This window comes from Bidens hawaiensis, unplaced genomic scaffold (genome assembly GCF_021521415.1).
Source record: "Bidens hawaiensis isolate Kalapana, Puna unplaced genomic scaffold, B.hawaiensis_p1.1 tig00043662_1, whole genome shotgun sequence".
Taxonomy (NCBI): Eukaryota; Viridiplantae; Streptophyta; class Magnoliopsida; order Asterales; family Asteraceae; genus Bidens; species Bidens hawaiensis.
The window spans coordinates 61,968-83,874 of NW_027497750.1; the positions used below are offsets into that span (position 1 = coordinate 61,968).

At 33.1% G+C, this 21,907-nt stretch overlaps 1 protein-coding gene across 1 annotated transcript; it reads right to left on the reverse strand.

Annotated features, from left to right (window-relative positions):
• Positions 1–4,993: 4,993 nt before the first annotated feature.
• On the reverse strand, positions 4,994–14,805 carry LOC143594470 (uncharacterized). The gene is made up of 18 exons (XM_077073781.1): positions 14,702–14,805; positions 12,603–13,219; positions 12,165–12,488; positions 11,172–11,381; positions 10,962–11,060; positions 10,511–10,583; positions 9,763–9,890; positions 9,383–9,668; positions 8,461–8,696; positions 8,264–8,388; positions 8,069–8,186; positions 7,901–7,956; positions 7,440–7,530; positions 7,182–7,371; positions 6,301–6,378; positions 6,119–6,219; positions 5,958–6,020; positions 4,994–5,437 (listed from the first exon to the last, which is right to left on the reverse strand). Exons 2-18 carry the CDS (start codon positions 13,086–13,088, stop codon positions 5,330–5,332), a joined length of 2,772 nt encoding a protein of 923 aa, XP_076929896.1. The 5' UTR covers positions 13,089–13,219; positions 14,702–14,805; the 3' UTR covers positions 4,994–5,329.
• Between the last annotated feature and the right edge of the window lie 7,102 nt (positions 14,806–21,907).

The window sequence follows — 21,907 nt, forward strand, 5'->3', positions numbered from 1 at the left end:
AATTCTCGTTAAGATAAGAATTGATGGTTATGTAATGTAATGTTTGAATGTTTTAATATTCCGCGAATGTTTTTATTAACTCTGGTCGTAAGAACTGTGTTTATGAGTAAATCCAACGTCCAGAGTAGGGCACCTGTAGTTGGGCCTTATATATATATATATATATATATATATATATATATATATATATATATATATATATATATATATATATATATATATATATATATATATATATGGGAGGGTTATTTTGAGAACCATGGTGAGCTTTAAGAACTCAATTTTGAACCACACATTTAATTAAATGATATGAAATATGTGGCTGAGATTAAATCTAATTAAAAATGAAGCAGGAGAGAGAATAAGTATTTTTGATAATTACACAAGTTTAAACGTTAGTTACACATGTGTAAAAAGTCGATTCGGTGTGTAAAAAAAATACTGTAATTTTTTGTACATTACTTACACTTACGTATTACACATGTGTAAAAAAATTCAAAAAAAAATTGTTACGTTGAGTTTTTTCGAGTTCTTAAAACTCAAAATGGTTCTCAAAAGAAATCAATCCTATATATATATATATGTATATTGAAAAACTTCCTTCATTATTCTAAAAATCTAATTTAAAAGATATTCCAATATATATATATATATATGATTGATTTCTTTTGAGAACCACTTTGAGTTTTAAGAACTCGAAAGAACTCAACGTAACAATTTTTTTTTTTTTCGAATTTTTTTTACACATGTGTAATACGTAAGTGTAAGTGATGTACAAAAAATTACGGTATTTTTTACACATCGAATCGACTTTTATACATGTGTAACTAACGTTTAAACTTGTGTAATTATAAAAAATACTTATTCTCTCTCCTGCTTCATTTTTCAATTAAATTTAATCTCAGCCACATATTTCAAATCATTTAATTAAATGTGTGGTTAAAAATTGAGTTCTTAAAGTTCTTAAAACTCACCATGTTTCTCAAAATAACCCTTCCATATATATATATATATATGGGTTAAGTTATTCTACAAAGGGTAACAAAAATGAGAAGTATGAGAAGCCATACATAATTGACATGTGTCAAGTGGGGACCAAAAGAAAAAGGGTATAGAGGTAATTGTACACATTTTTTCTCTCCACATGCAAGACACGTGTTAATACCCCTATCATTTTAGAACGTTTTTAACTTTTTCGTATGATATTTTTTTTAAAAAAAAAAATCATCATAATAACAAGCGTTTTTTTATCTTTAATATGAGTATGATTTTTGTTATATAAAATTTAAAACAAAAATCACGTCATTGTGTCTTTTTTCGTCATTGTGTCTTTTCGCACACCATTGTGTCTTTTCGCTTATCATTGTGTCTTTTTTCGTCATTGTGTCTTTTCGCACACCATTGTGTCTTTTCGCTTATCATTGTGTCTTTTTTCGTCATTGTGTTTTTTCGCACACCATTGTGTCTTTTCGCACACCATTGTGTCTATTGGGTCTTTTTTCGCCATTGTGTCTTTTCGCACACCATTGTGTCTTCCGCACACCATTGTGTCTTTTCGTTTATCATTGTGTCTTTTTCGTCGTTGTGTATTTTCTCACACCATTGTGTCTTTTTTCGTCATTGTGTCTTTTCACACACCATTGTGTCTTTTCGCTTATCATTGTGTCTTTTTTCGCCATTGTGTCTTTTTTCGTCATCGTGTCTTTTCGCACACCATTGTGTCTTTTCGCTTATCATTATGTCTTTTTTCGTCATTGTCTCTTTTCGCACACCATTGGGTCTTTAACTTGAAACGCAAAACACAATGGTGAATACGTATAACACAATGACCTAAAACGTGAAAAAAAATGATGAGTACGTATAACACAATGACCTAAAACGTGAAAAACAATGATGAGTACGTATAACACAATGACCTAAAACGTAAGACACAATGGTGAATACGTATAACACAATGCCCTAAAACGTAAGACACAATGGTGAATACGTATAACACAATGACTTGAAACGTAAAACACAATGGAAACAACATATTACATAATGACACAATGAACAACAAAAAAACACAATTAAAAACCCATTAATTTTTTTTTATTTTTATATAACAATATGATACTCATATTAAAGATAAAAAAACGCTTATTATTATGGTGAATTTTTTTAAAAAAAATAATATCGTATGAAAAAGTTATGGACATTTTAAAATGATGGGGGAATTGGCATGTGCCTTGCATATGGAGAGAGAAAGTCAACAAATGTGTGTTATTACATTCATGCCCTTTCATCAATTTTTATTTATTAAATTAATCTCAGTCATTCAAATTTAATATTAATTGACATGATTCCTTCTCACCCTTCTCATTTTTGTTATCCTTTGTATTTTAACTTTACCCTATATATATATATATTAAATTTAATTATGATGTCATACAGTTTCTAAGTCCCGTTTTATATGACCAAACAAAATGAACTGATAAAGTGATCGATTCAGTGACCAATCCGATTATAAAAACATTAGTTACACCTGTGAACAGAACACTAATGTAAGAAATCATACTGATTCCCTCAGGCCTCATGCTCATCCTTAGTAATAGAACAAGTTACAAGGTGAATGAAAAATATTGAGCTTCAAAAAGTTGGAAAGTGATTTTTGCTTTGAATGAGCTTTATCGATCCATTGCCATCCGTCATCATCACCGTCCATTCGTTTTACAGATATTTATAAAGAAAACCAACATTTTTATTTATTGTCTGTGGGATCCATGCATGGTAAGGAGTGAGTGTACATTTATATAGCATTGCAATAGCACAGATCGTTATCTTAATCAATGTATGCAGTTCTTTGAAAATATATATTTAATCAATGTCACTTGAATGTAGGATACGTAACGGAAAAAAAATGTATGAAAATGAATGTATGGTGTTGTGTGTCCGTGGATGAATGTGTGGTTGATTACATTATATAAACAATGAAAATTTTGCTGTTTGTATCATATTCATATATCATCTTTTTGATTCCTTGCTCATTGGAAAACAAATAGCCTACAAAATCGAGTTGAAGACGAGGTTGATAAATCTGGATCAGATCAACCAGTCAAACCAGGTCACAAACACCTTGAGTGTTTGCCTGTTTGGGTGTTATGGATTGATGTTGGTTAACCAGTTGGTTTTATTGTTTCCCTGGTTAACCGACAAAACAGTGTGGGGATGGGGGTCAGACCGGGTTCAACACCTTTTCATAGGTCCTATATTTTTTTAGAGGGGAATGATGATTAATTACCTATTATGAAAAGTTTTGTACAAATTACTTTATAACTTATAAATGAAAGAAAGACACGAAAGGTAAGTACCATCATTTTAGCTTTTGTACATATGTTATAATTTATTAAGATAAGTTTCACCTAGAACTAATTTATCATCAAAAACGTTTATAATGGCATAGGAATTTATATAAATTAAATACTTTTTATAATTTAGTTGACTACAAAAACACACACACATATACATGCCTTGTGGGTTTAATCGAACGTCAAATTGGTAGAAAGACTAATTTGATAACCTGTTCAGTGAAACATTTTATGATGTTGACAACTAAAAAGATGGTTAAAGATACGACAAGTTGTATGATTAAGTAATGACAATACGATATATATTATACAATACGATATTATTAGGGAATTATAACTTATTAAACGCAACTAGTCATTATTATTATAATTTTAATACTCTCTAAAATCCCGGACCAAACACGTCTTGTTCAATAGATCATGCTAAACATATCATTTTTACCGACCGTAACCCATCTCCTACCAACTTAGTGCATTGTCTCTCTAATTAACTCAATGGGAGTACATTTAGCATATAGAAGGTACGTTTAGCATAGGCGGATTCACACATGCTTCAGGGAGGGGATAGACTCTCACTGAAATTAGTCCATCAAGCTTAATATGTTAGTGGAATTACTTTTCTGCATATATATTTTTGATGCACGGGTAAGTGGGTAACTGACGATGGAATACATAGGTCTATACAGCTACAAGGCTCCTAAGTCCGGACATAGTGACTATTCATTCTACATGTTTTTTTTTCTTTAAGTTGAATTGATTTATTCAATGCAGCTTTTGAAACCAAAACTTGCACAATCGACATGTTTCGACCCATTATACTCGACTTGTTTTGACCCGTTACAACCGAGTGTTTATATCGAACATAATCCCCCCCCCCCCTCCACAACTAGTGAAAGTTCCTGGATCCGCCACTGACGTTTAGTTTACCCATGTTCAATAAGCTAAAAAGGTTACTTTTAAAATTGATAAGTTTCAAAGACTAGAGAACCTCTCTAAACTTACGTGTACGTGAATAATCGTGTGCAGAGCGTGCTCTAATGTTTAAACTTGTTATATAAATTGATCATATACATTTGAGATATATTGTAAAAATTTCAGGAAAAGTATTTCATCTACATGACCATGTGCATATAGACTACATTCACATCTACATATACCCGAATACATACACATACGCAGACATAATATATATATAAAATATTGTAGTTGAAGAAAATCAAGGAGAGAATGTAACAAGTATTTTGATACCAGTACCGATACTGATCGTTATCATTATTTACCGAATTTTTGTCTCTGATGCTAGGGTTTTTAAGAAAATCGGGATTGAAAAATTCAGGATCGGTACAGTATTTACTGAATTTTTGCCTACATACAAAATTTTAAGAAAATCAAGATCAAGAATTTCATGATCACTACCGGCAGTACCAGTTTTATCCTTTATGTTAATATTAATTATTAATTAATTAGAGAATGACAAACTAAACAGTAAACACTACTAACAAGTGCTTATGATTTCCATATAATTGTCTGCATAATAAGATTCCGTATAAAGCCCATGCACATGCATATATAATACGAAACCATTGCTTTTTGACAGTTTCACCCGTAAACTTTGATGCCATATTGGATCAAAACTTAAAAAAAAAGTTATATGTATTTGTTTTTATGATAACTAATTTGGTGAAGACGTTCAAAACTCTTAAACTTCGAGGTTGGGTCATGTTAAGTGATGTTTGAATGTTCAATACGACACGCGAACCACGTTATCTAACAAATTAACATCAGCACACATCCAACTCTATGTGTCAAATCGAAAGACAGAAAATAAGGTAAACAAATCGACCAAACTTTCTATAAACGGAAAGAACAAGCACACAAGCGTGCACGATATCAATGTGCTTAATGAGGTTTACAAACATATTATTAGGTTTAAGAATGATTATGGACCACCAAATTTCCCTTCAATATGGAGCCCCACTTTATCATATTTGCCACCACTTTCGATTCTCCATTTGCTTTACAAGCTCACCGGCCAATGATGCAAAGTTCTCGGACCCGCTAGCTAGTTCTTCTGAGTTCTCTTTTAGTTTCTATCACATTTATATCATGTGTCAATATTAGGAAATGAAGTAATGGTGGTCACTGTCAGTATATTAATCATTAGCTGAAAGTGGGGACTAGTAATGCTTAGCTTTATTATAGCACAACAGACCCTAATAATAATGACAATACATGTGGTAAACCAATCGAACAGCTCAAAACAAAGCAAGTTGAATGGTCTAAAACATATATTGTTCGGTGTTGACAGTTTAATGGTCTTACAGTCTTACACTCTGATCAACAGTTTCAAACTTGGAACCAGCCATGCAAACCGAACCGGACATTTTACATTTGTTATTTTAATTTCTTTTCATTTTAGGAATATCAAATTACGTTACCTGTATCAAACTCACGAACTATATTTATCATTTTAGCAACTTTACTACAAACTAATGCTTTTAATAAAAAAAAATATTGAACCGCTAAAACCAGCCAGTTTGGTTTGTCATATAGGATCGCAGACACCCCTAAAATTGTACAAAAAAAAGAGGGAAAAGGAGGGGGGGGTACCTCAAGTTTCATTTGGCGTTCGAGAAGCTTGTCTTTTGCTTCTAGAGCTACAGCCGCCGTATCCTAGATGATGATAAAAATTCGGAGGGTTAATAAATGATTCTTAAAACACACAAAATAAAAAAAAAAAGAAAAAAAAACATATTCTTTTATTAAATTACCCCGGTCTTTCCCTTTCGATATTTGGCCTTGACTTCATCAGCTGTCCTAGCTTTTGGTTCTGAGCCACCTTCAAATAATTTCTCCCTCTCCATCTGTTTGTCTACATGTCACAATAAAACTAGTTAGTGTATGCCCAAAAACAAATTATACTATGCATAAAGTTTTAGAAAGTGTAGTATACTTTTTTCCGTCTTTGCCTTTGTCTGAGTCGGGGATGGTGGCTCAGGAGAAAGAGGCTCCACCACAAGTTTTTCTACAACTGATCAAAAAGTTAAAATAGTCAAAAGTTGAATACACAGAGGGAACTACATGGTGGTTGGGCAACAGGTCAAAACAGACCACGTTCAGGTAGCGATGCAAATGAGCCGATCCGCTTGTGAGCTACTTGAGATCGGCTCGCTAAAACCTCGAACTGAGCCAAGCTTAAATGAGCTCAAGCCCAAACTTGAGCCTGAAAATAAGCTCGTTTAACTCACGAGCCCGAGCTTCAATTATCGAGCTCCAGTAAGCTCGGGAGACTAAATGGGCCTTTCATTTACTATAGTAAATATATTTGACAACTAATTAACTATTATGTATAAAATTAAGATAAAAATAACTTAATAATTTTACTTTGATGCATATAAGATCTATAATAAATATATATAAAATAAGTATAAATACATGTAAATTAGTTAATAAAAAATAAACGAGCCAGAGCCAGAGCCCAAGCTGAGCTCAAGCATTAGAAATAGAGCTCAAAACAAACCAGTTCAAGCATAGGCGAGTTTGGTCTCGGCTTGGCTCATTTGCACCCCCTATGTTGAGGTAACGGGTTAAGATGGACGACGTTCAATTGAGTTGGCCTAGAACATTTCTTTGTCCATTTGCAGAATAAGTTACCTAGGAGGTTGTATGCCTTATATATCACTTTAAATTTGACCACTTTCCTTAGTTAAAATTTATGACTTTACGCATATGATCTTTCACTAAAACATAACCTATATTGACCAGTTCATAAGTAAACTGGTCGAATCTGCCACCTCTAGGAGGAGAAAAAGGTGAGAAAGCCAGAATTAGAACCTAATTTGATTGGTGCATCAACTTCGTTTCCCAAATCCAAATCTAAATCGGAAATTGAAAACGGGGACCTTGAAAACAAGGCATCTAACTTAGGAACAAGAACGTCTCGGGTTTCTTCAATATATGTATTTTCATTTTCCTTTTTTCTTATACCCTTGATGATACCACCAATTAATCCTGTTGGTGCAGCCTGAAAAACGAAAAGTCAAAGCAAATTAAGAGCAACTATCAAAAGAAGGTTCTAGAACATATAGCAACCTGTTTCTTCTGGCTAAGAGAGAACTTAAGAGCAGCCTCTGCAGCTTCTGCAACAACTTTATCATGAAGGCAAGGTAAAGCCTCCGGTATCCTAAACGATTCCAAAAGTCATAAATCAGAATGTGTGTGTGCACGTGCGCGTGTGTAGGGCTCTAAATGGGGGGTATATGTGGGCTGTCGGGCCATACCCGACATGTAAACAAAAATTTTACACGAACTCAACAATTTTACACCCTTGAAAATTTTACACGAACCCTTCGGGTTTGACACGAGCACACTCCGTTTACTTAAAACTTGTTTTCAGTTTGACATGATGCCGTGCCAAACCTGTTTAGACTATACCCAAACCCACGAACTTCGTGTGAGGTTCTGTCATGTTTTCATGTCGTGAAATTGATACCCTTATGCGCGCACGCGTGCGTGTGTGTGTGTGAGAGAGAGAGAGAGAGAGAGAGAGAGACCTGAAGTCATTTTCAGAGGTGAAAAGAGATATAACAGCAAATTCACTTCCATACACCTAACAGAAAATTAAAATATAAAGTTGATAAATAAAAAACAATTTGAAGACAATTTGAATTAAACAAATCATTGTATAATAACATGATGCTATAAGTGAGAAAGTATCTAACCATGGTTATATTTGTATTACCAAAACAACTCATTGTCTTCTCCATATTGGTCTTGAAATTCCATCTGAGAATAGACATTATGGAAGTTGCTGCCAGCACATTAAGATCTGGCAAGGACCTGCATGAATATAACAAGTTTATTAATCGCCCCACACGCGTTACACAAACTTATTAAAAAATAAAAAAATACTTCACCTGATCTCAACAACTCCATTAGAATAAACTAAAATCACCCCAGACTCCACTTCATTTTTCTTGAATATTGTAGCCCAGCAGCATTGTTTCTCTAAGTCGATTTTTCTCATGAAGTTTGACCGCCCCTGAAGCATTATATTTTAAAAATGCTGTAAAAAAATGATAAAAAGTAAGATAATATAAAACCAAGTAGGAACCTGAATTAGTGACTTGGTTGAAAACAAAAGTATTGAATCGGCACAAGAAACTAAAATGAGTGAGTCAACGAAAGTCTTCCATAATTCAGTGGCTTCACTTGACGTATTTACTTCATCTTCAGTTGTATCATTTTCTGGATCCGTATCAGACTGTGAAGACTCTTTTCCATCTGTCGGGCCGTGTGGCGAGTTCACAGGATTCTGTTCAGACGATTCTGGAACAGCAAATTTTTCATCTGAATGTAAACACATTCCATTAGCAACAACAATAACACAATAGGTGATGGTCAGACATAAGCATAAACAAACAAGTGTTATACTGCAGTTTTAAGAAACTAGACCCTTATAATCTTGAGAAGCGTGTATCAAATATTTTGAATTTATAAAGAAAACAAAATAGTATGAAGTGTACCAAACTAATGATTTACATAAAAAAACAATGTTGAAAACATCCAAATATAAATCATATCAGAATAATCTATTTCAGACTTAAGTTAAATATTATTAATACATATATTAATCTTATATCTATACATATACAATATATGTTGGTTAACTAATACATAAATCGAACTATGAATAAGATAAATTCATATACTCTGTAATAATTAGTATCCATTAAATTTACATATATATATATATATAGTTAAGACACTACTTAACTATATATATATATATATATATATATGTAAATTTAATGGAGTTTTGCTGTCGGTGGGATTTCACTGGGCATGATTGATTGATTGATTGATAGTTAAGACACTGTAATTAACATACTATGAATTTCAAAAGATTTTGTAACTGCTTATCTTATGAACTGACGGCTGAGACTGGCTGCCATGTCATCATTTTTTAACTACTATGTCGGTAATACATATATAATTACTTAATAACATTAATTAGAATAAAGAGCATAGCTTGCCTAAAAGGTGTATTGAGATTGCAGTTGATTCTTTAGGGTTTACTGACTGACAGCAGATCTTGTCACCACTATTAATATCCACAAGGATGACATGTGCATCTTTAGTCAATATGAAAGCCACTTCCTTTTCTGGATCTTTTGATGATGTGTCTCCAGATTGCTCAGGATCGTTGGTATGAGTTTGTGAATATGTTTTTATGGGTATAGAAATGACTGGAGAATTGTTGCTGACTAGGTGATCTGTAAGAAACAGTACCGATGATGATATAGCATCGAGTACAGCAACCTAATATTCAGAAAATGAGTTAGTAAAGAACTAATAACGCATTGACCATTTGATTTATGAGTCAGCTCAAAAGAATTGTAACTATGATGCCTACCTTACCACATTCATATCCAACAACGATCTTAGCTCCAGAAAATGTGTATTGCAGGCTTCTTACCGGAGATTTTACAAGAGAAAAGACGGTGGTCAAATGCCACCCGTTCCCATGGTGCAAATCAATTTCTGTAAAACATGTGTGGTATCTATTAAAGTACACATAAATGGAAGTACAATGCAATGGTATTAAGACCTGTAAAAGAAGCAATGTTCCGTGACTGTTCAACGGGAGGTTCATTTATTTAACAAATGAATGAACATGAACAAAGTTTTGTTCATTTAATTAAACGAACATGAGCACATGTCTCGTTCGTTCATTTAAATCCGTTTATGTTCATTCGTTTAGGTTCATCAATATTTGTTTGGTAACGTTAGTTTAAGTTTGTTCGCTAATATATCCATTAAAAACGTTTTTAACCCATTACAACTTAGTCTAGTTTTAATAACATTTTAGATCCAACACATCGTTCTCCACATTACTCTTAAGTGATTTTAGCTCAGCTATGTTCAGTTCAATTCGTTCATTTACGTTCGGAAACCATTCGTTTATACCGTTACCGAACGAACATTAACGAAAACGAACATGTTCATTTTCTTAACGAACAAACAAACATGAACAAGAAAAACCTGTTCGTTTAATTGTTCGTGTTCGATCGTCTGTTCAGCTAAAGTTAAACGGACGAACACGAACATGCTCCGTTTGTGTTACTTCATTTACAAGCGTAACTGTATTTAACAAAACGCACCTTCACGTTTGGTTTCCATCACAAGGTGTGTGTTTAACTTTTCAGATTCTCCAACTAGCTTAAATAGGCAAACCTATATACAAATACAAATACAGAATCAGAGATGAAAGCTAGACATATCCATAGATCTATCACCTTTTAAACAGCTAATAATTTGAAACAATTTCGTTTCCATGGAAGTTCCCAATGTAAAATTCCTAAAAACATCAAACATCAACTAATTGTATTGATATAGGCCTGTAAACTGGTATTGTATTAATAAAGTGTGTAAAATACAAGAGATGGCCCACTCTATTTATAGAGTTAGAGAGGGCCTTTGAGTAATTAATAATAACATAAAAGGGCCTAGACTAATGACTATTTACAATTAACAAGGTCCAAAAGATTTATTTTGGATATTCAAAAATATACTTCCATCAAACCAAGTAGTTTTTCAGAAAATAGTTTGTACCAGACCACAATCATTGCCAACAGCTAAACTTGATGTTGTAGAATTGAACTCCAAGGCTGATATGGGTTCACTTGCACCAGAAAATTCAGTACCTTCCACCTGAGAAAATAGGGTAAGCTCCAATGAGAAGTTATTGTTATTCATTGTTAATCAGATTACTCATGACACGGTTTTAATGAAAAAAAAATTATAAACTTTAATAACACTAACCTGCAATCCTAGAACAAAAATAGGTGAGAAAACAGGAAATGTGGCATCCCATATTCGGACATAGCCATCTTGATACCCTGCAATGTATATTCTCTCAACTCCAATATTTTCAGCTGAGGATAGCTGACTGAGAAAGCCACCACTCACATGCCACTTTGCATCCCCTGTTAATGTAGGAGATGATGATTGAGGTTTTGCAGCCAAAACTGTCTTCGAACATGAAATGAACAAACTATAGAAACTTAGCGCTCGCATGCAACGTAAGAAAGTGCATATTTGACCCATTTTGTTTAGGAAAGGGTCGATTTCCCAGACGGGTCAACTAAGATAACTTGCTAAAAGGGGAACGGGTCAAATGGTTGAACAGTTTAAATGGGTTAATCTCCAAAACCGTTTTATTCAATGATTTAGATTACTATTGTAATCATATTGTTTTCAAATGAACTTATGCATTAAATATTACTAAAAAATGGACAAAATAGGGGTGGCAATTTGCGACACGACACGAATCAGGTATTGGGTTGGCATATCTAAGCCTTTAAAAGAGAGATCATGTTTGGGTTGACCCGTTTATTAACGGGTAGTGTTGGGTTGACCCCTTTAACTCGTTTGGTTAAACAAGTCAACCCACTAACCTGTTTGACCCACTTTTTTACAACGCAACAACCCAATTAACACATTTACAATTTAATTATTACCTGAAAATCCGTTTGACACCTCTAGGTAAATGAGTTAATCAGGGTCGTGCTCATTGTTCAGGTTACACGAATTGAAGTGTGTGTGGATTAGGGTTGATGTTTTTTATAACAATAAAATCATGGATTGTGTTCGGGTTGAACAAATCAACCCGCTAACTAGCAGCCCATCAACCCGACACGATTGGCACCCCCTAACAAAACATGTCAACATGGTTTTAACCTGACTTATTTCAATCCGAACCCAATTCGACCCAACCTGTCTGACATGCCACCTCAGCTATTAGGAATTTCTAACCTCCTTGAGAACTCTTTGCAAATCCTCGCTGTCCACCAAACAGAGCTTTGAGATGGTCATATAAGGTTCAACTGTTGGTATAGTTACAGGGCAATGAACTGCTTTTACAGCATGTTTCATGTCTGGAGCAGATATTAATCCTGTCAAGCACTCGTCATCGTAGACATGCAGTTGACCAGGATTGGTCAACACAAAAAGTGTGGTATCGCTACTCTCAGGCGCACGTACCAATTCTATATCCGCATAAGAACCGTCAAGTGTTAAATCTAATCGCTTAACACACTTCAGGGATTCTAGTCCAGATGAAAAATCAAGATTCAAGATCTGCAAAAAGCAGATAGTTAACTTAAAAATAGAAATTGTACCAAAGTTAGTTATATCATGTAGTTATTCCGATTTAAAAAAAAACATAAGTGAGTGATGTGTTTTGAATGATACCGTAAGGACTTCCTCAGATCCAATATCATCACCTCCATAGACAAAAAGTTGACCGGCAGAACCACTATGTTGACTATTTGACCAATGGAGAACAATGACTGGGAGTCTTCTATCACCTGAAGATAACCTTAACTTAACTCCATTATTAGACGACTTATTCGCTTTCTGATTATTGGTAGATATTGCCGTTGGTAAATTCCATAATATAATATCTCCGTCTACATAGCCAACAGAAAGTATTGACCCATCAGAAGAAACCCAACAAAGAGCACTAATCTCCTTCTCTATCTGCTCTTCATTTGAACTATTGGTTAATTTATTATGTTTGACATCACTTGTGGAATGAATAACTATTTCATAGTTTAGCTGGAGATTGGTATGGCCTCTAACAAGTATAGCCTTATCTTCAGAAATATCGCATAAAATTAGCACTCCATCTTGATATGCGATCAACACTCTGCAGATGAAGCAAACTACTGTAAACATGTGTTGACCGTTAACCTATACAAGAAACGAATTAAAAGATTAATATTTTTCATGCCTTTTCCCTGAGGAACAAGGTTGGGCAAGTAGGCCCACAACAGACTGTTGATCAGGTACTTGAATCGAGGCTTCATCTGCAAAACGACAAGATATGTTGTAAGGTATTGCTGCAGATAATTTTAACTTTATAAATTCAATTATAATGTTATTTATGTTGTTTCAACATATGTGAGGTGCTGTGACACATTTGATTAGCCGGTGTAAAATACACACGGATTTTTATTGATTTTGTTATTCTTTTTTTTTATTATTATTTTTTTGTAAATGAAGTGGAAGATATATGATTGGTGAGAATACATTTAACAAGTCGCATGACACATCAGCCCAAGATTTTAATTTTCAGAAAACCAGTATTAACTAATTAAAAGAAAAATATCTAATACTATCTGAAGTTCTGTTCTTTTGGGGTTTTTCTTTGTAATCGGCTAAATTTTTATTGATCCCTGTTAATAACTTACAGATACATACATACACCAATGAGCCTAATAAAAACTTTGATGAAATATGTGCACAACGCAAGATTCATAATACATTTTAAGAAATAAAATGATACAACATAAATAGTTACTGTTATGCGGCATTGTTAAGAAATAGTTGTAATCAGGGATGAGCATAAAAATTTTATAAAATAACCCAAAAAAGCAAACCGATTGAGATCCAGATGGTTCGATTATGATACTTTTATAACTGCTTTTTATGATCTGGTTATGGTTATATGAATATAAACAACTGAATTAACCAAACCAACAATAGAATCAGCTTTTATATATATATATTCTTTTTGTTTTTATAAATATTATGGTATGTCATAAAACTTGTTATAATTTTTATAAACAACGTATTAGTTGCTTATTCTCACTTATAAATTAAAAAATTGCTAATATTTTATTTGACCAATATATTATTGGAGTTAATTAAATCTTACTTGAATTCACCCACCTCCAAAGCTAGTGGTTAACAGAATTAACCAAACTATCTTCCAATAACCGAATTAACCAAACCATTTATAAGCACAACAATAAGTTATGAAAATCTAAAAACCGAAACACTGGTTACAGGTTCACTTTTAGCCCATAAGCAAACCGGCCCATGCTCACACCTAGTATCTATAATATATTGTAAACATTTATAATTTTGACCGTTATTGTGTAGCTACACACCTATCTAAAATTCACATTCTTCCTAACACAGCGTTCAAGAAGTAGTCAAGTAGATTTCTAAGGAAATAGTGCATTGCTGAGGCTTTATTTCCGATCATTTTGATTATGTTTTGATGCTTTTCTTCTATTTCTCAAACCTATTTATATACCAAAGGGTCATTCTAGAAGACTTAAGTTGTAACAGACAGTAAAAGATATCCCAAATCATTTATTGTTATCTGAAGAAACAAGATGCCAAAAGTCTAAAATAAAGCAGTCTTAAATGCACAAAAAATATATATCACACCAGAAGAGGTTGTTTATGATGTAAAAACAGATGACGCAGAAGTTCCTAAAGCACAACAATAATTATGATATCATTTTTTCTAACTACAAATTTCGTACAGTCAGCATTACCAGCTATGAGATCAGCAGGAATCTGATAGGGCATTTGTTGGATATTCCCTTCTTCAAAGTTAAACTTTAATACAGAAAAATAGCCATACTCGTCTCCAAGATACCTGCTTGCAATAGTCAACTCTTCAAAGCCATATCCTTCATATAATCTAAACTGAAATGTAGAAAATCAAATTGGCGAGACTTACATGTAATTAGTGCCACAAACTACAGAAAATGCACTTATATTGGATCCCCATTGTATATTTGAAGTCAAGCGCCTCTGTTCTAGATCCCACGCCTATCAAAGTCAAAAGCACAAATAGTAGGTGAAATGCCTCTTCGAGTCTTCGGCTTGCTTCAGGGTACAAGAGATGAAACTGCAAATATAATACATAATATATAATATACCTGCACTACATTTTCATTTGAGACGCTGACTAGATAACCTTGGTTTTCTAAGAACTGGAAAAAGAGAGAAAAATGTTTGTTAAACAAGACGTCACATAAGTTCTATCTTCAAAAGGGTAAATTAAATGTAAAGCAAACAAAAGAGTGAATAATGTATGTTTCACTAGACAAAACACCTCTAGATATTTAAAGGGTACTGCGTTTGGAGATATTAGAAGGCATTCAATATTATCACCACCAATCACCTTTATCCTGCCATCCCTGCAGCAACAAAAGAACATATAAAAAAGTCAAGTAAATAACAACAATTTTTAACAATCAGATAGAACATATGGTGGTTTATTTCTTTAAACCAAATATGTATTAATTAATCTTTAAAAGAAGAAGGAAAACAAACTATACACTAATAACTAATTTCTAAGGTTTTATTTACAGGTATTAAATGGTTGAACCCATGAACAAAATCTTCACTTGAAGTAGGTTCGGGTAATAGCTTTTTTCAACTAGCTATTAAAAAGAAGAAGAATATACTCACAGTGTGCCTACAGCCAGTAGATGCTGAAGGGGATCAAAGGCCAGGATTGATGCAGTAGACGGAATCCCATAATGAACAACAACATGTGGTTCAAAGTCATTCAACTGTGGAGCATCCTGCAAAATAAGCATGTAAAAATTTCAGAATATATCTATTAGTTTACAGAAGCATACACAAAATAGAAGATACTTTGACAGGAAGAATTCGGTAGCAATGTTATTTTGCTACAAACAACGGAAAACCATACTCCATAATTTCCCAGCATAACTACATATCAGGTACTACTCCACCTAGCTATCTATACAACTTAATCCCCAACATAGGTTAAGTAACTGCACTTGATTACACAATAACCCTCAATATACTTATGAAACTAATAATTTCTTCCAATTTCTATAGGGCTCGAATCCCCATAATTTAAAATCAGCAAGTTATCCAAACTATATTAACCTACTTCAATGCATAACCATCAACATATCAACCCGCATATGTTTCAGAATTAATAGATACCATAATGATAGTCATGATACCGGAATGTGGACTATTCAACCATCTAATGTCAGATTTCATAATTTATCATAACTATTCCATTTTCATATCTTTCATCATCATCACATCACCGCTACATTCTTTAATCATTTTATTATATCTGTATAATAAGATCAGCAATAATATTAATATTCAATAGTAATAGTAATAGTAATACTTGCATTTCAGAAATAACACACATGTCCCCAGTGCTAGCTGAAATCAAAAGCTGGATGCTCTGTTTCGCCTAATTCAAATTTCCTTCTAAACCTAGCGGCCTTCACTTTCAAGTTATGTAAGCATTTAACCTAGTGCAATGGAAATAGTGATAATAAGTGTTGTCAGATTTTGTAATTTACCATGACTATTCATTCCATTTCCAAATTTAATTGTTTGGGTGTATAATTAATAAGATAGCAGTATATTGATTAGCACTAACTAGTTGCATTGGAGAAATAAGGCATGCCTTGTGTAATTCCATGTCCTCCTCCTAAACCTAGGGTTCTTCAGTTTGAAATTATGTGCATGTAGATAGAATATCTAAACTTATCATTATCAATTGGCGTTGCTTTCATTTCAAATTCCTAATTAACTCGACCATAAAGCATAATAATAATAATAATAATAATAATAATAATAATAATAATAATAATAATAATAATTAGGTGAAATTAGTACCTTCGGACGAATAGAAGATTGTGATTCCGGTGGAGGTCTGTGAAATAATTTGGCAAACATATCGCAGGATCTTATTTATAATCCTATTCCTATCTATCTATCTATAAGCATGCTGTTGATGGATGATCATCTATACGATACGAAAGTCAAGTCGTATGAGGATATATATTAGTTCTCTGTTGCTTCGGCTATCTTGCTTTGGCCTTGCCCGGTCTCCTCATATTTCTCCTTACCACTTGCACCTAATAATAATAATATTTTTGAACCAACTTTTATTTATCAATTTAGTTATCATTGTTAACCTTAGAGGACTGAAATTGTAAAAGATCAACTTGTAGAATGAAAGAAATATATATATATATAATAAGAAAAAACAGTTTCTGATTAAAAACTTATATCGCCTTTTTGTCGCGCCTTCGTCTAAATCAACTGACCAAGCCGTTCGCTTGGTTAATTGGTCTTCCCATTCAAGACACACATATCAAATGCTGGCGTAAATCACGATGGATGTATTCAATCTTAGAGCGACTAGTCCTTAATCCTTTGTCAATAACATTAATTGTCATTCATCTAACCTTGTATTGAGGCTTTTTTTAGCTTGAATATTGTAACTTGCTAAGTTAATTATCAGATCATTTGTAATTTAATTTGGGCTTATCTTTTATTATGGGGTCTGACACGAACTATACCGAAAACTTTTTTTATATTTAGTGATAGGCAACTGACTTCCAAAAAGTATGACTCCCCTGAAATAATTTTCAGGGCCTACCTACCACCATTTAAAACTAATGGCTTAAGGCGTGTATCGTATTGGAAATGAAATGTGTGATTTGAGGCGCTATCAACTAAGAGCATTCATTGTGGTTTCTCTATCTTTATTTCAAAACTTTTACTAAAAAGATAATTTCTCTCTAAAATTTGTTCATCTTTAGAGAACATCCCACATCCCATTTTCAATATCTATTTTTAATTTATTTAAATAATGTTTTTATTTTTTTCTCTACTTACACTCAAACATTTATAGAGATGCGTATGGAAAATGAATAACGAGTTCTAGATTTTTTTTATCCCTCTTTAAATAATGGGGATAGATAGTTTATTTTACTTTTTTAATCGTTTTTTTTTCCTCTAGATTTTAAGGATGGGGTATGGTATAGATATTCCAACGTGAGTGCTCTAAGTAAAAACTTTATTGTAAAGAATTGGCAGTGGACTCTATATAGGGCGTATAGTGGTAGAAGAGGCGAATAACAAATATTTTATTTCTTTTTTAGTTTCCATATTCACATATTATTTGTGCTTTTCATTTTCTTAAGATCAAGACAGATGGTGTATTCGGGTCAAAACATAGATGAATCGTTTTTCCTTGCATTCATTTTGCTGATTTCTTGATTTGGTATTGTGTATGTTCTTTGTAATTCTTTGTTCAAATTTGTTGGTTTGAATGTTATGAGACACAATGGTCCTTGCGTTTTTGTTTGATTAATTTGTTTATTTTTATGGTTCTAGATTTCAAGGTATAAAGAATATTCTTAGTACAATATGAAAATTTTTATTCATGTTGTATATATATTTCTATAAACATATAATATAATATATATATATATGAAAAGAACATTTTTAAGGCTTAATTCATTATGAATTGAGTTCTCAATAGTGAATTTCTTGAAGTAATTTGGGTGTTTATACCTTTAGTGTGTTTGGATTGAGGGTGTTCATACATTTAATGCGTTTAAAGTTAAATTCATGTTTTTATTGGCGTGTAATTCTTAAGCAATGTATAAAGATCCCTAACATATTATGAGATATCTTCTTTCTATGATTAAAGAGTTATTCATGTCATCTTTTTCTCACACCATGGTGTAACACCCCGGCTTTAAGCGGAATATGCCCGGGTGCAACGTACAGATCACTCATAAGCTCGTAACACTATTAAAAGTGACAATATATTTATTTTATTTCATAATTTCACAAGTACACAAATAGTTTGATAATGAGACAAAAAGAAAATCACATCTAAATGAAGAAAATATTATTCATTGAAATAATCCTATGGTATAACAAATTTTTCTGTCCTGTCACTTCATCGTATCAACCTGCAGCACGTTTAAAATAATATATTTTGTCAACAACACATGTTGGTGAGTTTTCATAAGTTTTTGCGTATATAAATATATATTAAATATGTGATTCAACAATCGTCATGCAATAAACATTCAAACATAATGTAAATGAAATCAAATAGTGTCGTCCTCCCGTTCATTCAGCCGAAGCCGTAGAAGTTGGGGAAATGAGAACCACCTTACGTAAACAACCGAAGTCGTAACGTTAGACGGCGCAGGTATGTCCCATCGGACCTTCCCACTATGTGTATGCGTTTGCGTTTCGATGTGCGAATATATATATATATATATATATATATATATATATATATAAATAAAACACGAAATCGCAACTAAGATTTAAAAACCAAACAACCTATCCTAGTTCACACAAACGGCAAGTATACCGGTCGCGTATAGAAAAGATGAGGAAAGTCCGGATATCGAACTCGAAGACACGTGAGAACGGCTCAGATTATAAACCCTAATCCAAGTCCTACCTAAAAATATTTAATTGATTTTATTTTAATTTTTATTTTAAATAATTTAACTAACTTACTTAACTTAACGAAACTAACAAGAAAACTTATCGGGACTTAACGAGGTTTTAACAAATACGGAGAAACGACTACCTAGGCAAGAATCCTATTGACGGTTCAACGGCTAATGAAATTAACTAATCACACGACACCGGGATCTTAAAATAATCAACTAAGGTTCATTAAAGTTCGCTAGATCACCTCTCGGTCTCACTACTAACTCTCACAAATCGAAAAAGATTGAATAAATGCATCGGGAAAAAGATTACTAAGGTACCCTAATGACGCATCTCCTCTCGGACTCAACGACACAAAACCCGCTAAAAATTGGTATTAGCAATTATATGGATAAAGGGGTAACAATATTTAATTTGATCTAAGACACATATTTGCACGCAAAACTAAACCGGCTAAGACCAAAACTCGCTCTTGCGCAATTCTAACCTAACCGAATAAAGACGCGAGACAAACCGACTCCATATTACCTCTCGGTCGCAAGGAAAGTGAACCTATTGAATTTTAATAATTAAAAGCACTCAAGATTCCTATGGTCGCGCTAACCACAAAATAGATCAAAAATACCAAGTCTAAGACCTAAACATAGAACCCTAACCGAACAACACACAATCACTCAATCAAAGTAATACGCGGAATCAAAAGCAATAATTATATAAAAACAATATTTAACACATCAAAGATTAAATTATATAAAGCTTTCAATAATAATGCCGTATAATCAATCAAAACCAAATAAACTGTCAAACAATGTCAATATTCATCTCTACCTAGGTAGTGCAAATAGTTTAGCTACTCATAATAATAATAGATAGCACAAAGTTAATAAGTTTAAAAACTAAATTCATAATTAAAGAAAACTAGAAAATCAAACCAATAAACTTTGATGAATAGCCTTCTATTTCCCTTGGTCACAAACCTTCAAAAACAATTTCTCTTGATTTAGTTGTTGTCCCTTGCTGCTGCCACAATTCCAATCGGCCTAAGGATGGCTGTTTTGGTTTTGTTTTTTAAAATTATATTTGTTTGTTGATGTTGAGATTCTCACGTGGGTTATTACCAACCACAAAACCAAACACCAATTGTCTCCAAGCCTCCAAGATTGTTGGAAATTGTTCTTCTCCTTCCAACCTACTGCCGTGCACTCCCTATCTCCTTCTTAGGGTTATTTTTTTTGTGTGTTTATAATATATTATTGCATGAAAGCATTTTCTCTATCGGGCTTGGATCGGGCCTTGAGCTAGTTCTTGTTAACTTAATCATAAAGGCCTCCAATGTCTTCAAAAACCCGAACATTTTCGTCTTTAAAACTCGTCACCTACACAAAATAATAAACATTGTAAGACCAAGTTAAAACGAGTTAAAAACATGATTTATTATATAAATTAGTAATAAAAAGATGATAAAATGTTACGGAAAATAAGTGTGTTTTACAACACATCAAACATCCCCACACTTAAGACTTTTTCGTCTCTGAAAAAGAAATATACACAGGATCATAACCAAGTGAAAACAACAAACTCCCAGATTATTTAACATTACTAAAGCACAAGAAACAACTCTACATATTGACCGTGATTGCCGTTATTGTTGTCCACTTAAACCCAACCACTAGCCAATCAAGCCCCCCTTTTGCATTAAACGTTTTTAAGTCCAAAAATTAAGGCTACACCTACCCTATCTCAGACAAAAAGAGCTAGAAGAACTAGAGTCGAAGCAAACTGGTTCGACAAATCACCATAAGCCAAGGACTCGTTGATGGTACTAATTAGATGCACTCGGTGGAATTTTGATGGATGAATGGTCATGTGGAGGTCGTACGAGCTATTCCTAAATATTATTGGACTTTGTCCTATAAACCTAAAACTTTATTTATTGACTAAGAACCTTCGAGCCCCAATAGTGTATCCTCAGAGTCACCATCCCCAAGGTAACACGTAAACTCTAAGTCTCGTCTAGTATGTGCATCTTTGGCCTCTTTTACTAACTTTTAAGAATGCTTATTTGGCATTTTACAATACATAACTTTCTTCACAAGCATTTTGCTTTTCTTGAACAACTATGGATAATACAATACATAACAAACTTTCAAAACATACTTTTTTTCTCTCTCTTTTTTTTTCTTTTCTTTTTTTTTCAATCTTTTATATCACCCTAAAATATATAACTATTTCTAAGCTCGTAAAAAGATGGACATGTGGTGTGTGCTGATTTGAGTGCATTTAATTCTTACCATCTCAAAGTTTTCAGATTATGGTAATCCTCCCTAAGCATCGAAATTCGGTTTCACCGTTTTTAAATTATTATATATAAAAAAACATGCTAAAGAGCACTATCAAAGCTAGTTGGGCCTACCGACACATCCCAAATCAGAAAGCCCACAAAGCATCATCTAATTTGTCGGACCAATCCTTTCGGT

Coding starts and splice junctions, on each gene's coding strand:
- LOC143594470 (XM_077073781.1), bottom strand. CDS start 13,088: ATGTTTACAGTAGTTTGCTTCATCTGCAGAGTGTTGATCGCATATCAA. Junction 8,697..9,382: donor AATCTCAATACACCTTTTAG/GCAAGCTATGCT, acceptor GTTTACATTCAG/ATGAAAAATTTGCTGTTCCA. Junction 8,389..8,460: donor CAACCAAGTCACTAATTCAG/GTTCCTACTTGG, acceptor ATAATGCTTCAG/GGGCGGTCAAACTTCATGAG.